The sequence below is a fragment of the Camelina sativa genome, chromosome 20, assembly GCF_030686135.1.
Source record: "Camelina sativa cultivar CO46 ecotype springtype chromosome 20, ASM3068613v1".
In the NCBI taxonomy this organism is placed as follows: domain Eukaryota; kingdom Viridiplantae; phylum Streptophyta; class Magnoliopsida; order Brassicales; family Brassicaceae; genus Camelina; species Camelina sativa.
In genome coordinates, this window is record NC_141899.1 from 33749625 (window position 1) to 33766775 (window position 17151).

General features: G+C 33.4%; 3 protein-coding genes across 3 annotated transcripts; all 3 read right to left on the reverse strand.

Moving 5' to 3' along the window:
- Positions 1 to 1749: 1749 nt before the first annotated feature.
- LOC104771879 (ornithine aminotransferase, mitochondrial) lies at positions 1750 to 5186 on the reverse strand. Its single transcript, XM_010496485.3, has 10 exons — positions 4408 to 5186; positions 3914 to 4022; positions 3547 to 3777; positions 3301 to 3460; positions 3171 to 3226; positions 2915 to 3067; positions 2702 to 2799; positions 2498 to 2578; positions 2185 to 2418; positions 1750 to 2081 (listed from the first exon to the last, which is right to left on the reverse strand). The coding sequence occupies exons 1-10, from the start codon at positions 4572 to 4574 to the stop codon at positions 1937 to 1939; spliced, it is 1434 nt and encodes a 477-aa protein (XP_010494787.1). The 5' UTR covers positions 4575 to 5186; the 3' UTR covers positions 1750 to 1936.
- A 139-nt stretch (positions 5187 to 5325) lies between these two features.
- LOC104771880 (KH domain-containing protein At4g18375-like) lies at positions 5326 to 9836 on the reverse strand. Its single transcript, XM_010496486.3, has 7 exons — positions 9552 to 9836; positions 8675 to 9320; positions 7861 to 8586; positions 7481 to 7771; positions 7338 to 7384; positions 7157 to 7253; positions 5326 to 7027 (listed from the first exon to the last, which is right to left on the reverse strand). Exons 2-7 carry the CDS (start codon positions 9287 to 9289, stop codon positions 6896 to 6898), a joined length of 1908 nt encoding a protein of 635 aa, XP_010494788.2. The 5' UTR covers positions 9290 to 9320; positions 9552 to 9836; the 3' UTR covers positions 5326 to 6895.
- A 3282-nt stretch (positions 9837 to 13118) lies between these two features.
- Positions 13119 to 15541, reverse strand: LOC104771881 (protein neprosin-like). Its single transcript, XM_010496487.2, has 8 exons — positions 15325 to 15541; positions 15155 to 15238; positions 14890 to 15061; positions 14308 to 14465; positions 14062 to 14229; positions 13866 to 13919; positions 13619 to 13765; positions 13119 to 13528 (listed from the first exon to the last, which is right to left on the reverse strand). Exons 1-8 carry the CDS (start codon positions 15397 to 15399, stop codon positions 13154 to 13156), a joined length of 1233 nt encoding a protein of 410 aa, XP_010494789.2. The 5' UTR covers positions 15400 to 15541; the 3' UTR covers positions 13119 to 13153.
- Between the last annotated feature and the right edge of the window lie 1610 nt (positions 15542 to 17151).

Genomic DNA, 17151 nt, shown 5'->3' on the forward strand with positions numbered 1-17151 from the left:
GTTGGTTACAAAAAAGACATATTGGTGTTAGAAAATAAAACGACTAAAAAATTCTTTTGCTGACGGTTTGGAAAAACATACTTGTAGTTGTAGTTAGCTCTTAAAAGAGATTGTACGTAAACATTCAGATATGTATTTATATAATTATCCGATTGTTGACTAAATGACAATATTTTTATGTCTGTCTATAATATCTTCCTTATGCAACCGGTAACTATCAAACTTATTAGTTTATCTGCATATCCTACCGAACTTCGTTATAAATTAAAACGAATAAGATATGCATAATGAACTAGTGACTAGACAAGTCATGTGTTTCATTATGCGATACTATGCACGTTGTATCATGTGTGTGTTTCCCATTTCACACGCCTCGGCGTTGCAAAATGTTAGGATACAATAGAGACACATGTGACTATTAAATGCAGAATCACCAATGAAACATCTAAGTTTCTTCCTTCTACATAGCTTTATTGTATACTTGACAAAAAGAAAAGAGTAATATTCTCCCACTAGATTTATAAAAGAAAATGTAAATAATTAATACCATTTTTCAGATAGTAATTTATAGACTTTTTTTTTTTGATAAATCCTATCGGCTGATCCGGTCAGCCCCGGTAAAAACGCACCGAAGTGTTTCAGAGTGGATTTCTTCCTGAAAGGTCACCACACTATCTGTCCCGAGTTTGGAATGCTTTCTAACTAATGTCATGAGTAGTCAAGCTGCCTGCATTTCTGACTACCAGGTAAGCCAATTGGGTCAATGCCCAACTAACAGATTTTCCACACAACCATGATTTTTGTTTCCAGGGTAAATCGAACCTGGAGTAGTTCCTTCCAATCTTTCTCCAATTCTTCCTTACCACTAGACCACAGCTGTGCGGGCAATTTATAGACTTGTTTATGTTTGATCAGGTTACTATGATAATGTAATTTTTAAATTGGAGAGCCAACCAATCATATGGGGTTCCACGCCTCAACATGTTTTTGGGGTTGAGCAATTATAGAAGACAAACATATGTTTATTCATGATTTCATGTCCCGTATCAATATCTACATACACATGCCAACACGTGTACATATATACATTAGTACTACACCCATAATTCCATACATATTATGATACATTTATGAAAACAGGCAGCATAATGAAAATATCAATTTTCCATAATTTCTTGTGGAAATATAAGATCTACGTCGCTATTACAATATTAATTAAATTTCTTAATATAATTGTATTTTAATATAAATGACCAATTAAAAGTTTAAAATTGAAAATAAATAAATCATATTTCACAATACATGAAAAATAGTTTTAAACGCTAGAAAGATTAGATTGATAGAAGTTCAACAAAGGGGACAAAGTTTAAACATTTTTTTTTAATTAGTAATTCTATAAAAATTTCTACCAAATAAAAAGTAATTCTATAAAAGGACTCAGAAAATTCGTATAAGAAAAAGAATGGCGTCGTATGTTTACATCAATGACATTCTCATTTCACCATCTAGAACAGAACACCTGCGCAGACATTCTAGCAAAAACAATTGTTGTACACCCAGCTGGCCAGCTCCATGGGAGGTCTTTAGTTATTGTCCAAGCTTTTTACAACAGTCTAAACTTTGATCTTCACTCTGATAGTTAATAAAATTATTGGATGGAAAAAAAAAAAAAATAACTACATAAAGGACCTGCGGTTTTATTCTTCTTTTTAATTTCCGTACCAGAAAATATAACCGTTAAAGCGATAATTGTGCAAACAGCCAAATCGGGTTTATTTAACGCCAAACCAGAAATAAACTAGAGTTGTTTCTACTGAGTTCGGTACAATCCGGTTCGACCTTATCTATCTTATACCGAACCGGTGTTGTGTCCTATATATAAACAAGATACAAACAATCAAATTAAACCAGACCATAATCAAGCTCCGCATCCGGTTCAAGCATAGAGGCTTCTTCCGCAGCGATCACACTCGGTTAAATGAGAAACCGGGGTCTTACCGGAATTGATTTTCCGCAGATTCGGAAGATCGAGCTCAAGAACATCGCGAAGAGCCTTAGAGCCTTCTCGTAGTTCATCAGAGCTGGCAAAAGAAAAGAAAAAAATCAACAATTGATTTAATCGATAAACCGATGAGAATAAAACTGCTGAATAAACCAGACCGGTTCTGCTGTTTTGAAATTTACCTTATGGAGAGCGGTGGAGTTAACCGGACAATAGTGTTGTGAGTCGGTTTAGCCAAGACTCCTCTCTCCTTCAAGCTCAAGCAAATATCATAAGCTGAAACCGGAGATAAGCTTTCGCTATTGAACTCAACCGCATTAAACAATCCCCTTCCTCGTACTTCCTTTATGTATTTTGGAAACTGTTTCTTGATTTCATTCAGTTGAATCCTCAGCTCATCTCCAAGACTTGCTGATCTATAAGATTCAAATCACAACAAGAACTGAATATTTTGATCTAAAAAACACAAATCAATTTAGAAAGTAAAAATGGTACCTTTCCACGAGTTTCTCTTCCTCGATAACGTCTAAAGAAGCCATAGCTACAGCACTAGCTAAAGGGTTCCCACCAAATGTGCTGATTTTGACAATCAAGGATACAAAAACAGAAGAAGCTTAACCGCATTAATCAAACCAATATAATGTTCTTAAAATGCCAATTTCAGTTAGTAAGAAGAGTTGAAGTAAAGCCTATGCGAACCTTCCGTGTTGGCCAGGTTTGATATGAAGCATCACATCTTTATCCGCAAGCACCACACTTACTGGAATTACTCCTCCACCTAATGCTTTCCCAAGTATCTTTCAAGAAACAGATTCAAGATTTGAAATATTAATCTATGTAATAGCTTTGCCATGGGGAGAAATTGTAAAGAAAGTGAAAAATAAAGAGCTTAGAAAAGGTAAAAGAACATACCACCATGTCAGGACGAATATCTTCCCAGTCACAAGCTAACATCTTTCCGGATCTTGCTAAACCGCTTTGTACTTCATCCGCTATCATCAAAACATTGTGTTTTGTGCAGAGTTCTCTTACAGACTTTAAATAACCATCAGGGGGAATAATAACCTAAACCAAAGCCATTTGAAACAATTTTAGAAACAAAACCAGTTTAATTCATCCTCTAAATAATAATTCATAAAGATTAATATAGCTCAAGAGAAGGACTTACTCCAGCTTCACCTTGAATGGGCTCGAATAGAAATCCAGCTATTTTATCTCCCTTTTCTGCAGTTACCATGACAAAAACATGATCAACTAGCTCAAGCGTAATCATAATCTCGGAAATGAAATTCTCATACCTTGAAAGATTTTCTTAAGTGAATCGGCGTCACCAAAATCAACTTTAAGATTCCCAGGCAACAATGGTCCAAATCCACGAGTAGCATCATTGTCACAACTCATGGAGATAACTGCTAATGTACGACCATGAAAGCAGCCACAACAAGAGACGATTATAGCCTGTAAGAATAGTTTTCCAAACTTTTTAATATCGCTAATGTATATAACAATTCTTAAAAAAAGAAAGAAACTTGAAAAGCCTGTACCTCATCTTTGGGAATATTTTTATTTTCATGACCCCATTTTCTTGCTAATTTCAAAGCGGTTTCGACACCTTCAGCACCAGTGTTCATAGGAAGCACCATATCATAACCAAACATATTTGTGAGACGCTCTGCAAACACCGGGAACTTATCGTTATAAAACGCTCGTGAACTTAAAGTGAGTTTCTCCACTTGTTCCTGCAACGCCTTCATGATCTTAGGATGGCAATGTCCCTGCATCGGTATTAGAAAAAGAAAAAAACATAAGATCTCACACTGGAACAAAAACAATAAATTGAAAAAGTATGAAACTTTCCATAACTTGCATATTTAAGAGAAGCGAGGCGCTTTAAGGAACTATTATGATTACCTGATTAACTGCGGAATAAGCAGCAAGAAAATCAATGTATCTCTTTCCTTCAGGGTCCCATATAGTTGAGCCATTTCCACGAGAAAACACAACCGGAACCGGATGGTAACTGGATTTTTTAAACATATACAAGAGAAATTTTACAGAAGAAAGCTAATTAGCAGGATTTACAACATCAAGAAGAAGCAAAAGTTTTACAATCAAAGGTTATCAGATTGATTACGCCTCAACATGGATCTACTTAATCAATAACAAACACAGCTCTTACTCCTTTTTCTACTATCGCATATCAAATAATATAATATAAGCTACAATCATGTAATCAAACCAAGAACCGAGAGATCAACAGATACTTGTGATCGAAACAAACGAACCTCAGACCCCCAACAGATAAAATTTTCTTGATTTCATCGACGATATATTCAAAGCGGAGATAAAGAAAAAAACAAAACTTGAGAAAAAGAAGAAAAAAAAAGGAAAGAGAGAGAATTTACTTGTGGGCACTGAATTCAGATTCTAAATCAATCAATCGCTGAGAAGAAGAAGACGGAGGAGATTTGGAGTTCGACTGCGGAACACCGCCATAGCTCCGCCGCACTCCGGCGTAGGTAGAAACTCTTTTAGACGCATACTGAAGCAACCGTCTCGTTGTAGCTGCCATTAGAGAAGAGTCTTTCAGATATGGAAGCAAACGATTTTGTTTTCCTTATTTATCTAATCACACACCACACTCCTCTCTGTTTTGAGTTTTCCCTGAAAATGATGGTTTTCTGACTTTCTCGGGATGCAAATTTTATCCGAATGTACTGAATTTTACGGTTTGGTCTCGGTTTAACATCTTTCACACCTCGTACCGATACAGAGAATACGGTTTGGTTATTTTGTAAAATGAATTAGGCCTTGAATAGAGAAAGCAAGTAATGCAGAGCAGATCAAGTGGTTCAAGCAGATCAAGCAGAATAAATGTAGATAAAAAATTTAGCAGTCAAATGCAGATTAAAGGTGAACAGCATCAAAAAAATTGTAGACCAGATCTGCACATATTTCTCCTGCATTTACCACAAAAAGATAAAAAAAATATGAACTGCACACAGTTCATCTGCATTAATTTTTAAAAATAAAATTTTTTTTGAATGGTAACTTAGTGATAGAAGGACTACATTAAAGGGTGATCTGCTATTTTTCTGTCCTCTCATTCAAAGCCTTAAGCTAAAGAAAATCAATAGAGTCAAAATTTGGTCGACATGTCAGCAAAAGACAGATGTCAAAAGGACAAAGGTTGCAGTTTCTTGTGAAAATTTACCAAGTGTCCAATTGTTGTCTTATTCACCTAATCCAACGCTTGCCACATTGCCAAATTATTCATAAAGTGCTAGTATAATTTAAAAAGTAGTGCAACCGTAGAGACAATATAAGAAACGAACTTGGTTAACTCATAGTAATGGTAGAGCACTTTATAATTGCATATTTGCATAACGTATGTACATGACCATTGAATACAAAAACCTTCCAAATGGATCAACATCTATCTTGTTCTAAGAAACTTATCCTCAATCACCTCTGATCAAAATGATGAACAAGAATTCATAATTGCAAAGAACTAAACTATACAACATATTTGGGAAACCCCGTTTTTGCGATAAAGGAACTGCGTAAAGACCAAAGACCTGTTTAGATTGAGCGAACAAAAGGGTGAATAAACTTGTCTACACACCCGGTTAAAAATCCCAGGTTGTGTTGGAGGGTCAGGCTTATCGGACAAAATGATCAAACCCCAAAAATAACAACCAAATTGTGGCGGGTTTCTAACAACCTAGTATGGTGTGGAACCTCAGGTTTATCACATTATATGCCAGGTCAAACTGATCAGACCTCAAACGCTAGCAGAATCAGAAAGCTTGTTAATGTTGCGGGTTTTTGAAAACCTAGAAATGTTGTGGAACTCCAGGTGTATCAGATAATCGTCAACCCGATTGGATCACGCTAGCAGAATCAGAAAATCTTTTGGTGTTGCAGATTTAAAATGCTAAGATCCTAGAGTGACAACCTAGAATGTGAGAATGGTAAAATGCCAGCGCAGAGTGACAAGACACCGTATAAACTAAATCAAAAACACACACCACATTCATAAAAGCTTTTAGTGTTGCAGGATCTAATGCTCTAAAATCCTGTACTGAAAACCTACTATGCTAGCTACAAGCACTACAAGATCAAGATTATCCGGGAAAAGAATAAATCAGAAATGGTAACAGAGGTAAATATAACAAAGATCAATCGGTGGAGTTCTACCTAAAGAATGTAAAATCAAAACAGTCTTAGGGATGATCAGCAAGAATGAGAAGTTACCTTACTGATAAACCCACGGATAATCAAATAATCAGAGCACTAAAAAGGTAAAACTTCTAAGAAGCAGAAAACATTACGAGCATTAACAAGAGGATATCTAAAGGCTACTGTTCTTGAAGATCACTAGGCGCTAATAAGTTACTGTTTTTCACTGCAGAAATTTCTCAGAAGCACCAAGAACTATGATGTGATGAGTAGCATTTGGCATCACATATGACGAAGCTGAGATATGGGATGTGACGAGTTGGTAAACTACCACATAACTGAAAGGACTGCTTTGGACAAAGCACAAAGCAGACCTGATTCATATATGGAGAATAAGCAAAGTTTGATTGATATAAGAACGCTTTTGTTTTATTGCACAGAGAGATAAGCATTTATTGTACGAACAGCTCGCTAGGAAAGGGAGAAAGAATGATCCTGACAGACTGTAAGATGTCTAGCACGAGAAACCAAAAGTTACCTAATGGAGACAAAGATACTGAAAAGTTGGAGAGAGATGTAACCATGTTTAAACATGAACTTGATGGAAGAAGGAGAAAAGCCTGAGAACCCGAGACCAAAGAAATCCACTGAGAGCTAGAGAGATGGAACACACTTCCATGGAAAAGGATTTTTGGGGGCAGAGCAAACTATTCAAGTGGACATGATAAAAGCTTGGAACAAGTTCTCTGCGGTACGCTTCTGTTCAGGTGTTCCGGAAATGATAGCAATGCGACCGCCATGGGAATTATTGGAATCAGAAATTTCTATCAAAGCTCCTGATATCTGAGAGAAGAGAAAAGGGCACACATCATGTGAAAAATGTTATAGCGGAAAGAGAGAAGAAGATACGAACAAAGCTACGGTGATCAGAGAGCAACGAGGAAGGAAAATCAAAAAAACTTTTGAACAAACCCTTCTTATGTTATCCAAGTTGCCTCCTCCTCTTCCCATAACTTTACCCACCGCACTTGCAGGAATTCGAACCTCCATAGTAGTAGGTTGAGGCAATCTGTGAATTCACGAGAAAATATCAACAGGGAAAAGAATTGAAAAATCTAATAATAAAAGAAATAAAACTAACTTGAACTCTTACCCTCCTCCATATGAGTAAGAGTTGGATCCGTAACTACTATTGCCCATCTGTTTGTAAAAAAAAAACTTTACGTTATGAGTATAAGCTACAACAAACATAATAAATGAGATACATAATCCAGTTTGAGCAGAAGGAGATGTTACCGGAAAACTTCCATAACCATAGAGTCCACCGCTAGAAGGAAGCATACTCATGCTGCTCCTGGTTTCTGGTCTCCTATCAAAATCAGAAACTTGCGGAACAGAAGACATGAAAGATGGAGGAACTGCTACACCAGTATTGCTACTACCCGAAGAGAAGAAATTATTATTCTCAGATCTTGCAAGAGGCGGTTGATTCCTGGAACCAATCTCTCTATCTCTTAAAACATCATCTCGCAGCCTCAGAACTAACTGAATAAGAGCATCTCTCACACAGCTTACTTCACCTGATATCTATATAAGATACAAAAGGAATTATACACTATTGGAGATATTGAAGAACTGAATAAAGCTAAACCATGAGAGAATCTAAGAGTCATTACCTCAACGAGCTCATCATTGGGATCAGCACACTTAGGCTTATTACTCCCTTTTGAAATGTGAATATCAGCCTTTGTCCTTTTCCTGATCTCGCTTATGATTGAGCCACTTTTCCCTATAATGCATCCTATTACTTTAGAAGCTACAAGGAGTTGCATTTTAACTTTGTCCTCGTCTTCATCGTTAATTTTCTCTTGAAGTAGAAGAACAGCTTCAACCGCCATAGACTTCAAATCATCAGGAGACTCTGTAGCAGTGACAGTAATAACACAGTCTTCCTCATGATTCGACCTCGAGTCATTAACCTCAATATGAGACCCGCTTGCTTGTCTTATCCCCTTGATGGTTGATCCTCCTTTCCCGATAACACGGCCGATTTTGGAAGACGAGCACATAACTTTTATAACCAAATTCTCAGACCTTGAAGACCCGCCAAAACCACCATGAACCACAGGAAGAGCAGAAGCAGAAAAAACCGGCATTGGATTTGTAGCATTGTCTCCATAACCCATAAATGATGAAACGTTGGCCCTATGTTGGAAAATAGGATCCTGATTTGGGTATAAACCGGCTTGTGGATAGACAGATAGCTCTGAAGGAATTATAATACTAGCGGGAACTTCTTGGACAGTTGTATCAAGAGGAATCTGTTCTCGTGGACTGACTTTGTACATGATTGCAGAAACAGCGAAAAGTGCCTTCTTCACTGATTCAGACTCACCAGATATCTGATTGATAACAAGAATAAGAAACACTGGTTAGAAAATAAGCAAAGACACAGACAACTATATATGCTAAGAATTGAGAGATACTAACCAAAACAATGTTGTCAAAATCCATTGCACAAGTGTGTGAAGGATCAGAAACATCTTTAGAGACAATCTTAACGTTAGCTCTAGTTCTACTTCTAATCTTCTTAATAATCGAACCAGCTTTACCAATCACATTAGAACATTGACTAGACGGAACCAAAACGCGACATTCTCTAATATCATCTCTATCTATCTTAGTGTTCTCAGCAGCAGCGGCTAAAGAAGCCACAATAGCATCATGGACTTTAAGAAGAGCATCTTGAGCAGAACACAAAGGAACGGTGTAATTCAATTCGCTATTCTCAATGTCGACAATGTCTTTCTTCTCAGTAACAGAGCAAAAAATGGTAATGACTCTTTCGCTACAACCTGGAAAAGGATCAACAACTTTGATCCTAGCTCTAGTTTCTTGCCTAATCAAGTTGATAACTTTGCCACTTTTGCCTATAACACTACCAATGACTCCACTTGGACATAAGATTCTGTAAACAACAATGAGATCGTCTTTGTTATCCATCTTCTCTTCGGATTCATAAGAAAGACGTCTCTTTTGATTCCTGCTGTTCTCATTGTTACTGTCTCTAAAACGGTTATGATTCCTCTTCCCACGCTCCACCATTGTTGACTGTTTTTGCAAATCACAAAGAAACCTGAAACAAAGTTTGATTAGAGAAAGAATCATTAAGAACAGAAGCAATGTATTGTAGAACAGATTGATAGGGTTAGGTTACAAATAAGAGAGAAACCCTAAAAAAAAAAAATTGAAATTTGAGAATTGGGTGGTAAGAAAAAACTGAAAGTATCGAGTTTTTATGATTCAATTTGAAAATTTTGTCAACTGGAATCAGACAAGAAGTCATCGAGTTAAGCCAAGAACATACAAGGTGTACGGAGATTCTCAGAGAACTTGAATGAATGAACAGAGAGGCCGGTCAGAACAGAAGAACCCTTTTTTTTTTGTCTAATTGAGAGAGAGAGAGAGAGAAGGATTTGTGATTTGTCTGTTGCAGAAGAGAGAAAGAGAGAGAAGACGGCGAGGGGGTTAAAGAGATTATAGTTTGATGATCTCTTCGGTTATTATAAAATATCGAACAAAGTCCCTAACTTTTGTTTCGATTTGAAGTTTTAGTCGCATTCTCTGAAAATTAAATGGTAACCCTAAAGTCTAATTTTTTAGGCTCACCCTATGCTGCGGAATATTTTTATAACTTTTAATTTAATATATTTTTATTTAAAATTAATCTATTTTTATCTTATTATAAACTGTTATCGAGAATTTTTTTTAAGACGTCTTATTAATACAACATAAACATTTAAAAGAAAGTTTGAAAGATAACTGAAGTTATAATTCATACATATTTATGTGACAGTAGTTATCTTAAGATATTATCACAACATTATATAACATGAAATAAAATATGTATGTTTAAGATTTTAAAAATGAGAATTCAACCAAAAAACCCAAACTTTCCAGAATTTGCCAAAAAAAACATAAATTTCTGGTCTAACCAAATAAATAGCATGCTAATTTATAAACAGCGTGCTAATTTGGCAAGTCAATGAAAAAATTTGTTCTTATATTTGAAAATCAACAAAAGTTGAGTATATATTTGACTAGACTAGAAATTTATGTTTTTAAGATAATAAGATATTATATTTGCCAAATATAATAATAAGATAATCTACAAATGAAGTATGTTGCACTATTGTTTGAAAGTTGCTGTTGGTTCAGTGGTTTAAGACCCCTTTATGTATTCCCAGAATCTTGGCAAAATATATTATCTTATTTGGATTTGTTGTTGTCATGTATCATCTTGTTTGTAGATTTTATATTGCAATGTCCTCATGTTTTTAAAATGATGTATTAGGTCTAGAGTTTGATTGGTTCTACTACTCTCAATCTCTCAAAATCTTTAAATTTCAAAAGTTTATTTTCTTAAACTCAAATAAATATCAGGTTTTTAGTGATATTTTAAATAAAATTATAGAAAAAGTATTTTTAGAAAGTGGTTGTGGAAAAGAGGTATCTTAAAATTTTTTTAAAAAATATGACAAAACATATCTTATTATATAAAGTTGGGTTTTGAAAGTTAGCCATTAACAAGATTATGACAAAAATAAAATATTTTGTTTCAAAAAAATATTAATAAATGTAAAAAGATAATTATCAAAAATTACATAATTTATCAAAAATACAAAACATTTTAAAACAATTATAAGGAGATTATATATATATATATATATATATTTATTTCAGAAAATTCGAAATTATAATATTATTTACTTATTTGTAATTTTAAGTTATTAATTCTACACAAAAAAGGAATTAATAGAAAAAGGGATTAAGGAAAATATACTGTTAATTATTAATTTTTAATTTTGTAAATACTCACTTCTATTTAAACACATATAATTTCATATTTAAATAATTTATTCAAAGACACTGCTTTCAACTTTGTTTAATTGGATTTTTTTTTTTAATGGGAAGGTAAATTTTTCTTATTTTTGAAACCAAAATTTTCTCCTACTTTTTACTTTATGAGTTGGGAATACGTAAGATTAATATGTTGACCAAAAAAGATTTAATATAAGCATTTTCTTTTCCTAATACTTTATTTTAATATTTATTGTAGTATTTTTAGATTGTTTTATTTAATTTATATTTTTATCTTTGAATTATTTAGGATTCATATATTACCATGCTAATAATTTTCTATTGTTTCTTTTTTTTATTGTTTCTTTAATTATGTCAAATTAATTTTCTTCTAATTTTTCAACAGTTAGTCATAAACCCTTTTTTTTGCAAACATAATTGTTACCATTATTCATCTTATTCATTCAATCCAAAGGGAGATAACGAGTAGAAGCTCATCAACCTAATGGATAGATAAAATATTCTAATTAAACACAAGCTTACAACAAACATAGATAGATAGATTAAAAAAACATAAATCGTTGTTGATTTGCGGAAATGTTTATAAGAATTGATTTGGCCACATATATCACAAAAATGCACTTATTTTTCCGGTCAATGGTCCTGAGAGAACTTCATGATGGGTGACCATCCTAGAAGTGATTGTCAAAACTGTGCGAGTGAGGACAAAACACAGGAAAATATCATTTGTTGATTTTTCGAGTCGGTAAACAAGTTTTTAAAGCCTCCCAGACGTAACAAACCGGCCATCAAATATGGGTAGATCCATGGACCGGGAATAGATGTAGCGTCCACTTAGGAAGGTGGGCCCATAGACTAAGAGTGGACATGGGCTCACTAAGCAAGGTGGCGGTTAAGGCGTTACAGAAACAGAGGCTACATCATGGTGTGTCAAAGATACTTCTAATAATATATTGAGAAATTTAACATTAGTTACTATCAAAAGATTTTGTGACGTTAGAAAAAAGTTTTTACTTTCATTGGTTATCGGAGCAAGCCATTTTGAGATAGCAAAAAGACGTGAACATGTTCTCTCCACACAGGAAGAGGGCAGAGCCGAGATTCTCTCTATAATGGAGAAGGTTAGACGCAAGGTTATCTCCCCAAGGGAGGAAGGTGAATGAGGTTGGACGAAATATTATCTCCCCAAGGGAGGAAAGCGGAGCCAAGGTTCTCTCCACGGTAGAGGAGGTTGGACGCAAGGTTCTCTTCATAAGGGATGAGGGTGGAGCCAAGGTTTTCTCCATGGTGGTCATACATTATTGTGATGATACATCATTGATTAGTATATTATGTCATATATTTTTTATTCAAAATATTTTTTGAGCCAACAATTTTAGTAATTAAAAAACTATGCAGAAGTAAAAGTACAATAGTCGGCTTAATGTGTTCATATAGATATTTTCTAGGTGGTGATAAAGAATATATTTGTAATATAAAGTATGGTCCAGTGTAAAAAAATATACTTTTAATAGTAACACACATAAAAAGATTTTTACATAGATATAAATCAGTGTATTATAACAAAAATAAAATTTATAAATAACATACAAGAAATTTTAATATATTTTTATTAAATTTAATTTAATTTATAAAATTTTAACCCATACATCGGACGGATCCTCATCTAGTGTATATTTAATAATGGGTGTACTTGTTTTGCGTTTACATGTTTACCCTAGTTACTCGCGTTGTAAAACCTAATTTTGTAAACCGTAATTATGTTACTGGATCGAAAGTGTAAAGGCCGCGGTCCAGCCCATTTGGATGATTTTCAAATTTTAATATTAAAAAAAATATATTCTTTTTGTTTCATAATATAGAATATTTTAGAGAGTATTTTTTGTTTCATAATATAGGATGCTCTCAAATTTCTATGCAACTTTTAAATTAATTAATTTTTTATATTATGCAGTATTGTTTCTGATTGGTTGAGCTTGTTAAAAGTAAACCTTCTCAATATGCATATTTTTAATTAAAACATTATATATTTTATAATGGAGGAAGTAATAAATAAATAAATAAAGAAATTTTGTATATATTTATAAATTAACATTGTCTACCTGGTCCTCCAAAGGTAAGAGTCTCTCTCGAATCATAATCTACATACTTGAGAAACATTACACCATAACACTTAGGACTATCCACATAAGCCTCGACCTCGTTGGAATTAATATCTACCACTGTATAATCCGAAAGAACATATTTAAGTTGTTTCATGAAACAAGACCGACTCAAATCTTTTGTCGGAAAAGCTCCAGTTCCCATAGGTGGGCCTGTTGTCGTGGGTTGAGACAAATCACTGTGTCCTGCAAATCCACCGAAGTAAACTTCAGAAGCTCCTTCTGCCATGTGACCTTGACGCGGCCAATAGCCTATCATTGTGGATCCTATCGTCAATACCCAATTTTTGGTCACCGGATCCTGCATTAATTTTATACATACTGTAAACGATACTGTATACATATCGTCAATGTCTATCTTTGTTTCTTAAATCAGGGTTTAAGTTTGTACCTCAGCAACAGAAAGATGGACAGTGTTCTGTTTTCCTCCTGGAACATTGATATGATCATAAACCAAACCGGGGTAGATTGATTTATGAACCTGAACATAGCCTCCCGGACACAACGCATTGTAACATCCTTTTTGATTTTGAGCTGACTGTAACAGATAAAATATTTGATTATGATCATACCAAAATTAACCAGAAACATGTTTAATTATCATGGAACTCGATCGAGATGATGAAATCATCACTCACCGTCCAAAATGTGGTTAGTCTTGGACGATCGTCTGGGTATAATTTCCTATGCACCTGTAGTGATGGATCGAGAGAGAAGTTTAGATGGGTTTTCATGTAGTATCCGAACATCTAACTAAATTGACTATCTTAGAAGGTTCTACAAGTACAAGTAATTCAAATCGATCAATGTTGTTTTTAGTAGTAAAATACTTACAGCCCAACCAAACTGGATGCTGTTCGTCACGCTTCCTTGTATGTAGTTAAGCCAAATCCAAGCCTTACTAAACTGATTTTGTGCCACTAGGGGCTTGTTAATATTAAACAATGCTTGTGCTCCACGCCATTTCGTGGTCGTATTTAGAAATGTCTTAACAATTGCATACTGCAAATAAAATCATATTTATACCGTAAGATAATCATCACCTAATATATGCATGGCGTTGCAGCTTGAGCTACTTACATGTAGATGGGTCTCTGTAAATAATGTTGGCCGGCGGTGTTGTCTCTTATATTTTTGAGACAACATCGCGGAAGAGATGGGTTTGCTTTTAGTTTTTGTACGTAGCTTGTTCTTTCTCTTCTGTTCTTTACCCCTACGAGTTTGTTTCAGGAGACGGCCTAAAAGAAGGAAAAGAATTGTGGTTAGAGTAAAATATTATTTATTTACTAAAAAGATATAAGAACCAAATACCAACAAAGAATATATACAATATAATCTTTAGAGTAGAAAATGGGTCCGTTTATTAATTTTATGTGTACATGCTTATATTTTTGTTTGCAATTAATAGTTAAAATATTTAGTTTGTATAAAGTTTAAAGGAACAAATTTATCTTCCAATTTTATCAAACGTCATTACAAGTTGTAAACACAAAAATAATTACATAATATATATTCTTTTAAAAGTGAACACAATATAGTTTAACGTCTATACGTAAAAATAAATGTAAGCGTAAAGTGAGATAATACAAAATTTTAAACCTCAACAATATGTTGACATCAAAGGTGATTGATATTTAGAAAAAGTCAAATGCAAGAGGTTACCTTCTTTAGGAAGTTGTTGGGGATGAATAAGATTATCGGTTAAGTTGGTTTTTGGTTTATAAATCGGTACTTGTCCCTCTGGACATTCTTCTGATCCCTTCATATCAATCTCTCTGAGTATGTTACCATTGGACGTAGAAAGCATTGATAAAAGCTCTCGACTTGGTCGAGTCTACAAGAAACATTTAATCAGGTTCACTAATCCAACATACTTCTTTATAAAAACTTGATTAATTAGTATGTTTCATGGAAAATGAAATGATACCTGTATACGATGATTCTTCATAAGAGGATGTTGTAATGCAGACTGTTTGTTTATAGAGACGCACTCGATTTCGGTTTCTTGATACTGCAACACAAAATGCAACAATCTTAATATGAGAAATAGATTAGATTATATATTACACCAAATTACGGTGTCAACTAATAACATACCAGAGTTGATTTAGCCATACAGTTGAGGCCTATTAGACTTAAGGAGAATACTAACTTTAGCCAAAGAGAAGCCATTCTTTTCTTCTTTTTTTTTTTTTCTCTCTATAAGGTAGATGTTTTTTTTTACTAAGGTAGATGTTTTTTTTTTACTAAGGTAGATGTTTTGTCGTCAGGGGAAAGGAGTACTAAGATGTTTGTAGTTCTCCTTTCTCTCTTTTTTTTTTTAATCACTTATTAATAGGTTTTATTTGGGTTGATTACAAAAATAGAAACTCTATTGTCGGAGAATAATCTGTATGGCCTTTGACCAAAAAATTAACTCTCATTTTCCCTTTTCTAAAAGTAAAATTTTTGTTTTATTTTTCTTTAAATTAAATCGAAAATTTAGGGGAAAATCATCTCAGGTTTCTTTTGACCAAAAAATAGTCAATTCCACAATTCCAAAAAATAGCCAATTCCAAAAAATAGTCAATTTATCATCTTAGTACCATTTGACTCCTAGTAAATCATAGCCATTTGACTCTTAGGTCTTCCTTTTTTTTGTTTATTTGATTAACAGGCTTTATTTGCATTGATTACAAAAATAGGAACTCCCTTTTTTAAGCCTACAAATCATATGAAACAAATTTAAGCCATGTGTGATAGATAGATGTCTCTAAGAAATATACTTAACGACACTGAAATGGAGAAAGAACTCATCCTTTTAGATTCTATAAAAAGCAAACTCCTACATATATAAATATATTATGTGAGTTTATGTAGATAAACTAGATTTTAATCCGCAGTATGCCGCGTACATATAATTTTATTATTATTTATATTTTATATTGTATTTGTTTGTTAAATATTGAATGTTTTGTAAATAAAGGAATAACTAAAATTTCCGGCTGTTTTTTACCGCTAAATGTTTATATTAACTTTTTAACCCGTAATATACTTTATGACCATTTGTTTGTTATATTTAGCTTATTTTGTTTAGTGTTTGAGATTCAATTTTGATTTTTAATTATTATAATAAACAAATAAGGGATCTAAATACATAGAAGTCATTTATACACTATGATTAAGTCACATTATTCCTAATTATTTAATTATTTTACATAGTCTTAGTTAAATCAACTTGATTTTATATGTCAAATATTCTAATATTAATAGTGTTGAAAAATAATAAAATGAGGATTTAACCCGTGTTAGCACAAATTTAATGATATTTTATTAATACCAACATGTCCTCTTTATAACTCATATATTATATAACCATATTATATAGCATTTTAAACCTTTTTAATTTTACATATTTGTAATATTTTATTAAGTTTATATATATATTAATTATAATATTTAAATAAATGTGAATCGAAGTTCTTCTTATGTTAAGAATCAAAGCTCACAGGTATTGGAAAACAAAATGAGAATCAAATTGTTTTTTTTTTTTGCTAAACATGTAAATATCATTAGAAATGAAAATGTTAGGTTTACATACAAGAACCTAAGGAAGAGTAGCCAAGGCAAAAAAAAAAAAAAAAAAGGCTACAATAAGAGATACAAAGAAGTGGGTGAATTAACGGATCCAAAGAAGCATTAGATTATGCCAACGCTTGCGAAGTCTTCTAGCGGTGATTATATTGCGAATTTCACGATCAACAGACTTGAAGACTATTTGTGGAGCTAGCCTCTGGGAGTTGTGGAGAACATTGTTACGCTGGCGCCAGATGCTGTAGACAAGTGCAAGTTTCCAGATATTTCAGATGCTGTAGACTATTTGTGGAGAATCAAATTATTGTTTTCTTTGTTTGCAAATGATTCAAAGAAAAAATATCTTCAAAA

What these genes read in the sequence shown, in the direction of transcription:
- LOC104771880 (XM_010496486.3), bottom strand. Translation starts at nt 9,289, where the DNA reads ATGGTGGAGCGTGGGAAGAGGAATCATAACCGTTTTAGAGACAGTAAC. An exon ending in TCTTACTCATATGGAGGAGG is followed by an intron (nt 7,254 to 7,337) that starts GTAAGAGTTCAA and finishes GTGAATTCACAG; the next exon opens with ATTGCCTCAACCTACTACTA. An exon ending in ACTTGGATAACATAAGAAGG is followed by an intron (nt 7,028 to 7,156) that starts GTTTGTTCAAAA and finishes CTCTTCTCTCAG; the next exon opens with ATATCAGGAGCTTTGATAGA.
- LOC104771879 (XM_010496485.3), bottom strand. Translation starts at nt 4,574, where the DNA reads ATGGCAGCTACAACGAGACGGTTGCTTCAGTATGCGTCTAAAAGAGTT. An exon ending in CTTATTCCGCAGTTAATCAG is followed by an intron (nt 3,778 to 3,913) that starts GTAATCATAATA and finishes ATACCGATGCAG; the next exon opens with GGACATTGCCATCCTAAGAT. An exon ending in GAAGAGAAACTCGTGGAAAG is followed by an intron (nt 2,419 to 2,497) that starts GTACCATTTTTA and finishes TGAATCTTATAG; the next exon opens with ATCAGCAAGTCTTGGAGATG.
- LOC104771881 (XM_010496487.2), bottom strand. Translation starts at nt 15,399, where the DNA reads ATGGCTTCTCTTTGGCTAAAGTTAGTATTCTCCTTAAGTCTAATAGGC. An exon ending in TTACAGAGACCCATCTACAT is followed by an intron (nt 14,230 to 14,307) that starts GTAAGTAGCTCA and finishes TTTTATTTGCAG; the next exon opens with TATGCAATTGTTAAGACATT. An exon ending in GCATCCAGTTTGGTTGGGCT is followed by an intron (nt 13,920 to 14,061) that starts GTAAGTATTTTA and finishes CCATCACTACAG; the next exon opens with GTGCATAGGAAATTATACCC.